This window comes from Notechis scutatus, chromosome 5, assembly GCF_049901735.1.
Source record: "Notechis scutatus isolate UNSWTSFEM ecotype Mainland chromosome 5, rNotScu1.2, whole genome shotgun sequence".
Classification (NCBI taxonomy): Eukaryota; Metazoa; Chordata; class Lepidosauria; order Squamata; family Elapidae; genus Notechis; species Notechis scutatus.
In genome coordinates this window covers 15,716,688-15,725,998 of record NC_142013.1, presented here as the reverse complement: position 1 = coordinate 15,725,998, position 9,311 = coordinate 15,716,688, and the positions used below count along the sequence as shown (strand labels likewise).

The 9,311-nt window shown below is 37.7% G+C and overlaps 1 protein-coding gene across 8 annotated transcripts in view; it reads right to left on the bottom strand.

The window, feature by feature from the left end:
- Positions 1-2,721: 2,721 nt before the first annotated feature.
- Positions 2,722-9,311, bottom strand: part of YAP1 (Yes1 associated transcriptional regulator) — a 94,434-nt gene continuing 87,844 nt past the window's right edge. For all 8 annotated transcript variants that reach the window (XM_087966194.1, XM_087966195.1, XM_087966189.1 and 5 more), the window contains 2 exons: positions 7,370-7,482; positions 2,722-6,385 (listed from right to left, as the gene is read on the bottom strand). In XM_087966194.1, the coding sequence (XP_087822320.1) occupies positions 6,147-6,385; positions 7,370-7,482 (352 nt within the window). In that variant the 3' untranslated portion in view covers positions 2,722-6,146. The remainder of the gene's footprint in view (positions 6,386-7,369; positions 7,483-9,311) is intronic.

Sequence of the window (9,311 nt, the reverse complement as noted above, 5' to 3'; positions counted from 1 at the left end):
AGGAATATTAGATACATAACATTCTTTTGAGTATACTAAGCTCTGGGTGCAAAATCTAATCTATTATTGTAATATAAGATAACAGATAACAGATAATCAGAGTTGGAAGGGACCTTCTAGGTCATCTACTCCAACCCCCCACCCAAGTGGGAGACCCTTCACCATTTCTGACAAATGGCAGTCCAATCTCTTCTTGAAAGTCTCAAGTGATGGCGCTCCCACATCTTCCGAGAGCAAGGTGTTCCATTGGTTGATTGTTCTCACTGTCAGAAAGTTTCCCCTTGTTTCCAGGTTGAATCTCTCCTCGTTCAGTTTCCATCTATTGTTCCTTGTCTGGCTACAGGGGCTTTAGAAAATAGCCTCACCCCTTCCTTTCTGTGGCAGCCCCTCAAATATTGGAAGGCTGCTATCATGTCTGCCCTGATTCTTCACTAGACTAGCCATGCCCAGTTCCTGCAACCGTTCTTCATGTTTTAGTCTCCAGTCCCTAATCATCCTGGTTGCTCTTCTCTGTACTTTTTCTAGAGTCTCAACATCTTTTTTATAATGTGGTGAACAAAACTGGATGCAGTACTCTAGGTGTGGTCTTACTAAGGCTTTATAGAGTGGTATTAGTACCTCACTTGATATCAATTGTATCACTCTGTTAATGCAATTTAGGATTGCATTAGCTTTTTTGGCTGCTGCTGCACACTGATGGCTCATATTTAGCTGGTTGTCCACTAAGACTCCAAGATCCCTCTCACAGTTACTGCTATTGTGTCTGGTTTCACCCAGTCTATATGTGTACTTTTGGTTTTTCTGGCCTAAATGTAGGACTTTACTTTTCTCTATATTGAATTTCATTTTGTTAGATACGGCCCAGTGTTCTTAGTCTGTCAAGATCCATCTGGATCTTGAGCCTATCTTCTTGGGTGATAGCTATTCCTGCCAGCTTAGTATCATCTGCAAATTTGGTAAGTTCCCCTTCTATTCCCTTATCTAAGTCATTAATGAGGATATTGAAGAGTACTGGGCCTAAGACAGAACCTTGTGGCACCCCACTGCTTACTTCCCTCCATGTAGACTTAGATCCATTTAGGGCTACTTGTTGAGTAGTCCTAAATGGATCTAAGTCTACATATCAAAACAGCCGAACACCAAATCCCAAAAGTTCCATCTTTGGGGTAAAAGTCTAAAGAGTCATTTCCAAAGTAGAACAATCTTGCAGACTTGATAGTAACCTGCCATACAGTTTGAGTCAAAGGGGAACTTCATTGTATCACAAATCTGAGAGGTTAGGGTCTCAAAAGTCTAAATAGGCTTTTTTCTCCTCCTTCTGAATCTCAAACAAATGATCCACTCTCTGCCATGCTTTCTGAAGCAATTAAAGCAGCTATGTTCTATGAAAGACTCACAGCTGCTTCAAAAGGTTTCCCCAGTCATATGGAAATTGCCATTGGAAATGTTGCCTGTGAATGTATACATACCTGTAGGAAACAGGGGACCCTTTGAAGGAGCTACACAATCATTCTAAAATAGGGGTCACCAACCTTTTGGACCTCAGGGACCACCAAAGGGAACACTAACTGGTTCTGTGGGCGTGGCCTAATTTGTGGGCGTGGCTTGGTGGTCATGTGACTGGCTGGGCATGGCTTGTATGTAAATATTATAAATATTTAATAAATATTGAAGTTTTTATAAAAAAAGAGCAACTTTTACCCAAAATCAGGCAAAGCAGGCAGATTGAGTTGCTCACAGATTCATTCAGAGATCTATCTGCCATTGGCTAGCTCAGTCTGTCACATAAAATTTGCTAGCAAGCAAACTCACAAAATTAACTCACAACACACCATTTATGTAAATATTGATTTTTTTATAAAAAAAGAGCAACTTTTACCCAAAATCAGGCAAAGCAGGCAGGCAGATTGAGTTGCTCACAGAATCATTCAGTGATCTATCTATCTGCCATCAGCTAGCTCAGTCTCTCAAACTTGCCTGCCGTGAGTTTGCACTGAATAATAGAACCTTCAGTCCGCGGGGAGGTTTGGCTGTGCTTAAAAGCAGAGCCGAAGATCTAAAGACTAGCTAGAAAGCAAGAAATCCAACCATTTCCTGCTTTCTAGCTAATCTAAATCTCCCAGCAGAGCAGAATAGATGATGGTCGGAAAAAGGAAAAATAGCAATTTAGCAGGCAAGTTTGCTGGGTAAGGAGTGAGTGGGCGGGGAGGGTTCCTGCGGGCCATGTGAATGGCGCAGCCTTGTGTTTCTGCGCAGCCTGGATTGATTGCTTTGGGGGGGGGGTGCTCTGGGGGTGAGATTTCTCTGCAGCCCACCAAAATTTTCTCATGGCCCACCAGTGGGTTGCGGCCCACCAGTTGGCGACCACTGTTCTAAAAGATGTGGCAGATTTAATGCTTCCATTGAGAGTGTTTTGCTCATGCCAATTTACGCTGCAAAACAATTTTGTTTTGAATGGGCAAAGCACCACATTGATAGCTTTGGTTCAACCTTGCCAGCCAAGCTTACATTTCTTAAAGTACTTGGATTTCTTGAGAATATACAACAATTGTTGTCTTCAAATATGATTATAAATTCAAACCAGAATCACCCTCCCCAGTCATTATTTTAAATTACCTGTCAGTTTATGGGTGCAAATTCACTCATATTAGGGTTTTATTAGCATTAAGATGTGTTTAATGTTAAAAATATATTAAAAAAATAAAACAAACACATTGTTAAGCGCAAAGTATATATTTATATCACGTAAAACAAAAAAGCAGTGAAAAATGTATTACATAAAAGAAAATAATGTAACAGAATTTACTAAGGTATCTAACATAGGCATGCTCTTACACCTAAAGAAAATATAACATTTATAACTATATATATTTGAGAGTTGTGTTTCAGAGTTCTCTAATAGAAAACATTTTAAAATATAGAAGTTTTTCACCCAAAGGAAAAAGTGTCATTTTAGACAAACGTACAAACCCACCTCTTGTATAAAAAGTCGCTTCCCCCCATGATTACAAGTGAAGTCATTTTAATATGGATTTTCCATATGTGCAAAAGATAGGGTACCATTGATTGCTCTTAACCTTGCATTGCTTGAGCTCCAACACTGATTGGTACATCTGTGAATCCACATGATTTATCGACACAGTATATTTTTTTCAAAGCATGTTGCCAAACATACACAAGAATTCATAAGCTTTCACTGCATTTTGAACATACTGTATTTAAAAAAATATCTAGAAGCCATAAAGTTAGGACAGTAAATCTGTTTAAATATATACACCAGTCAATACAAAATACTACCTATAATACTTTTTGTCTTTTCATTTCAATACCCTAAAAGGAGTAAGCCACTTTGTCAAATGATAGATTTGAATAAAAAAAAATGTGTAATAGCATCTAGTTTGTGTTTCTTCTGCCAACAGTACAAGTGATTGCTAAGGCACATTTCCCACCTAATAAACAGGCTTAAAGAGTAACTAGAGTTAAGTACTGTACAGAAGGCTTAGTGTTAAGAGAAAATCAGGGAGAGTTTTAGGTAAGTACTTTTGTAGCAGTGCTACTCAAATATAGTTTGAGCTGTGTAGTGTAATGTACAAGAAGGAAAAATTAGGGTGGGGGGAAGTTCCAACTTTAAAGCTATAACCAAGTAAAGCAACCAAAAACTGTTACTGGGTACAGGAATTCAGAAGTTCCATTTGATATTCAAACAGGGACACATGGTTCTCCCATGTATGGAAAAAAAACCAAATGCAAGAATTCTGAATTTCTCACCCTTTCTCCCATTTGGAACACTATTTGAATCAATTTATAGTTAGTTTCAGTTGGCTTTCAAGTATTTCTTGGAAAGGATGGGGGAAACAAAAATAAAAATAGAGGAATCTTCTTAATGGGACTGAGAATCTGCTCATATGACCCCCATTCCCATGTTCACTGATATGGCATTGCAGAAGGCTGATATGGCATTGCAGAAGAAATATAATTCATTAAGCTGTGGCTTATTGGCATACACAAAACTCAAGGCTGGCAACTGTTAACTTCATCCTCGTGTCAACTAAAAAGAGACACATTGCTGAAACCCAGCATTACACTTCTTGAATTCTCTTCCATGTACCCATGAAATCGTTTCCCAAAAGAGCCAATCTTTTTAGAACAGATTTTGAGGGTGAATAGGTGGTGCCCAAGGGAGAGGGCATTTCCTGCGTCACAACACCTCAAATGGAAATAACTTTTAGCAACTTGAGCAAAGAATTGGACTCCGTATAATTTTTTTTTAGGATGTCCTAGTCTGAAAATTATACACTGAATTTCAGGTTTAAACTTTTCTTGATGGTTAATATCAACTCTTGCAACAAAGGTAACAAATTAATGGGAATGTTGACAGACCTATAAATCACTTATTGATACCAATGCATTTAAAGGAGAAAAAAAAAGACATCATAGCTTATATTTCCACATGGGCACATTTTGTTCATTTAAAATACTCTTTGGAATATCACAATTCCTACAGACATCTTTGAGAATAATCCATTCCTGCTAAAAGTAAAGTTATAGATTTATATATACTCACTCTTTGATTTCAGTGCTAATCACTACAACTAAAATACATGGCCAACTACATGCTTATGTTGCCATCTATCACATATCTTTACAGTCTTAATGTACTATGGACCTATTTTTCAGTATGCTTTTGATACAATTTAACTTTAGTGTTCCCACTGCTAGTATTGTAAACTCACCTGACAGTGCAGACAGTATCATGAAACTACGTACAGGAAAGCATAATTTTCTTTTCATTGAGGACACTTGATTCTCAAGTCAACAATTTCATCAAAATTAAAAAGCTCTCCAAATGACAAAAACTGTCCTTGGATTAAAAACTCAGTTTAAGGTTTACTGGGTTCAAAACTCAGGGTAAAAGCCATACAGCTGGCCATTCCTAAATGGCAATGTTAAAAACTTTAAAAACTCCTTCCAGAATATGTGAGACTAATAAGTACATTTAGGTAAAGAATTATGTAAGATGAGGAAGTTTCTTTGAATTCTGGATACAGGGGTGAAACTTAAGCCCATTACTCTTTAATCTAATGAAAACATTCAAAGTTATCTTTTTAAAAGCTGTAAGCAAAACATAGAACTACTACTACTACTATATTATCAGTAGTTAATATACTACTGATATTAACTGGCTATACTAGCTTAGTATAAAAACAATCCATTCAGACTTAAATAAGACTAGGTAAAGTCAGGAAATTTAAATTTCACTATTTAAAAATATTAAAACAAAAACAATCAATAAACACAACAGAACCAGAAAAAAGTTCCTTTTCTAATCTACTGCTATAATTAAAAATAAATCTAAAATTTGGAAAACAAGCTACAGAGGCAACAATCACGACCCATGATTTTGTATAAAAGGGTTTTTTTTTGATGCTGTAAAATGTGAGCAAACTAACGGAGGGAATTAAGAAGCTGCCAGTGGGCACAATCCAACAGCCGTCCTTGGCATGTTTTGTTCAATATAGATCAAGCAGCATGAAGAACTGTACCCAACACTAAAATGTCTCATGATTTGTGCCCAACAATAAAACATTTTATGCTTTATTTCCAAATTAGTATGGACTCCATCCACCCTACCTCCTATCAGCTATGCCATTTTTGGCTTGCTGGGCCAATTCAGTTTTTTATTTCTTTCTTTTTTGACAACACACAAAAGCTGAAGCTCCACAACATCCTTAGTCAAAGAAAAGGACAAGCAAACAGAAAGCAGGGCAAAAGGAATGGTAGACAGCATCCAGAAATATAGCTGGTCTCTTTCTCTCTCTCTTTCTCTCCCAACTTTCCCATCCTCTCCCTGTCCATTGCCACCATGCTGAACAGTAGTTGCAACAGAAAAAAAATAAAAAATAAACCAGAATTCTTCAGAGTCAACGTGAAAGAGGTCAGCGATATAACAGCAGCGATTGGACAAAAAAAAAAAAAAAGAACAAAACATTGGATCAACAAAATCTGAAGTATTTTGTTCAGTAAAACATTATCCTCTCTGATCATAAGCCAAGATGCCTTTATGATACAGACTCGTTCTCAACAAAGGTACATGTCTTATCTCCTTAGATCCTTCAAAGATTTCAAATTCCATCACCCTGAGGCCCCTATAACCAGGTAAGAAAGCTTTCTTTATCTAACTTGGTGGCTGCCAGCACAGATTCCATGTCATTAAGGATATCGGAGCTCAAAGCTTCTTGTAGGCTTGGCATCAGTTCCTCTCCTTCTATATTCATTGCATCGCCTTCCAGTGTTCCAAGGTCCACATTAGTCCCCGGAATGGCTTCAAGGTAGTCTGGAAAACGGTTCTGATGGGAGGGGATGGAGCTTTGGTTGATAGTGTCACCTAGATGCACAATAAATGCAAAACACGGCATTAAGCACATATATTTAAACGGCTCTAAAACTGGTCACTTGAAGCCACACCCCACCCTATGGAGCATCAGCAACAACATCTTAATCATGGAGACCCCCTACTGGAGCAACTCCTTTGAAAAATAGAAGGCATCAACTGGGAGCAAGAACAACTGCCAACCCATAGAGATAACTTGCAACAACTGTTGCTCAAAGAAGAGAAAATCAAAGCCAGGTTTCTCTTCTGAAACTGCCAGGAGCCCACAATAAAAAGATCCACCTGCCTTAAAAGGAGGGGTATCAATTTAATATCTCTACTTCTTTTTTCCCCCATCCCTTTCTTTTAGCATATTGTTGTTTAGATTGCAAAATGGGAATTGTTTTATGACTGATCTTGTAGGACACTTTGGCAGTCTTTTAAAAATTAAGGTTAAAAATAAAAATAATAATTTTATAAGTAATATAAAAGGATTAAATAAACAACAATATAAGCTCCACGATTGCAGTCAGAATAATTTTCAATAATGTTTGTTATCAATGGGACAGGAAATATGGAACCTTAAAAACTGAAACCACAGGGACAGGCTGCAGAACTTGCAGCAGTAAATTAGGAAATGGTTCAGATTTGCAGCTCAAAAATATCCAGGCCATTTTGAACAAAAGACATCATCACGAACTTTCTAGATTCATATTTGAGCATGTCACAGAAGAAGATATACTATAAATCTGTTGTCAAAATCACTATGAATCCAAACCATTTTTTTACTCTTTACAAATGATAAGGTTCGGGTAGAACGCTGTGAGACACATAGTTGAATTCCTTGTTCTCTGAGGAAAGTCAAGCCAAATGTACCTTTCCTGACAATTCCACTAGCTCAGTAATAACTCTACTGTAGCCAACTCCTCCATCTTACTGCTAGTTAAACAAGACATAAGAGCATCAGTCAGACAGCAACTGGAAGGAAATGAGCCTCACCTGTATCCATTTCATCAACACTATTAAGGAAGTCATCTGGAGTTCTGGGAACACTGTAACTGCTCATGCTGAGGCCACTGTCTGTGCTCTCATCTCTGGAGTGGTATGTCCCACTGCAAGGGAAATGTTATGTTAATTTAAGTTACTGATGGAAAGAACAGACAGCATTTATCATCAAAGGGGCTCATTTTCGCAGTCAGGGTTGAATTATGTTCTCCTTGTAAAATTACGCATTAAAAAAAGTCTGTGAAGGAGAATTCTTTAAACATTCAATTCTGAAGGTCTCAATTCCCACAATGCAGCATAGTTGAACACGTGGCATGTTCCCAGCACAATACATTTCGTACACAACCTTGACTAATCTTTGCTGCCACCACATAACTTCTCAAGTGCTATGATGCTGCAATCTTCTAAAATGGTAACTACATCTGTGTGACTCTCAATAAAAATTAATAAATTCACAGGAGTTAATCATAACAGATCTCCACTAGGGCAACATTTTTTAAAAGAAAGTTGGCAATGCCTTCTAATTTGCTCATGTGTTCTTGAGAGTTCTAATCTAGATATGTTTCTAATTTGTATTTGCTGTCTGTAACCTAGTTCGAGTAAACCTAGTTCGAGTCTATACTGAAGCAGTATAGAATTTGCATAAATAAAACTGAAATTTAGTTTACACACTATTATGCTACCGACTGCCCCACTGCAAAAGTGTATAGGTAGTCCTCGGTTTACAGCAGTTCATTTAGCGATGGTTCAAAGTTACAACGGCACTGAAAAAGCTACTTATGACCTTGTTTCACACTTCCAACTGTTGCAGGATCCCCATGGTCATGTGATCAAAATTCAGATGCTTAGCAACCTGTTCAATATTTATAATGGTTGCAGTGTCCTGGGATCACACGATCCCCTTTTGTGACCTTCTGACAAGCAAAGTGTATGGGGAAGGCAGAATCACTTAACAAGCAAGCTGAGATGTGGTGGCGCAGTGGTTAGAATGCAGTACTGCAGGCTACTTCTGCTGATTGCTGGCTGCCTGCAATTTGGCAGTTCGAATCTCACCAGGCTCAAAGTAGACTCAGCCTCCCATTCTTCCGAGGTCGGTAAAATGAGGATCCAGATTGTTGGGGGCAAAAGGCTGGCTCTATAAACTGCTTAGAGAGGGCTGTAAAAGCACTGTGAAGCAGTATGTAAGTCTAAGTGCTATTCCTTCTAAACAACTGCAAGAAAGGTTGTAAAACAAGGCAAAATTCACTTAACAAATGTCTTGCTTAGCAACAGAAATTTTGGGCTCATTTGTGGTTATGTCAAGAACTACCTGTATTAAAAATGCATTTGTGCCACAATGGCTGACAACTTATCTATGATATACACAGACATATAACCAAGGACTCCAGATATATTCAGAGTTTAGTTATGGTGATTACTATCCTTGAAGTTAGAATTTTGTAGGACTGCCACTGAGAAAATTCTGAAAATAATATTTATATGATAGTAGGGAGAGGAGGAAAGCCCTTGAGAAATGGCAAATTTCATTAAAAAGTAGTAATTTTCTTATGTTGATTGACTTATGTTTGAAAAATACACACAAGTCCTCAAATGAAACAATATCCAAGTAACTAACAATGACCAGCATTTCTTTTCAGTTGTTTGTGTGTATGGATGTCCCATTTTTAACCTTATCTATTCAATAATAAGGACTAGAAGTATTAAATACATGACCCTGTTAACTATTAACCAGAGGCTGCATAAATTAATACCAGAAAAAAATACCCTGCTTGCCTTGTAATATGATCTGCTGAATCCTATCACCATTTCCTGTGTGTCAGTGCTGTAAAGAATAAAATTAAAACCAGGAATACTGCAAGCTCCTTTAAGAAAGCCCCACAGCAAGTTCACTCCTAGCTTTTGAAAACATTTTCTGAGTCAGTAGTTTTAAATGGCT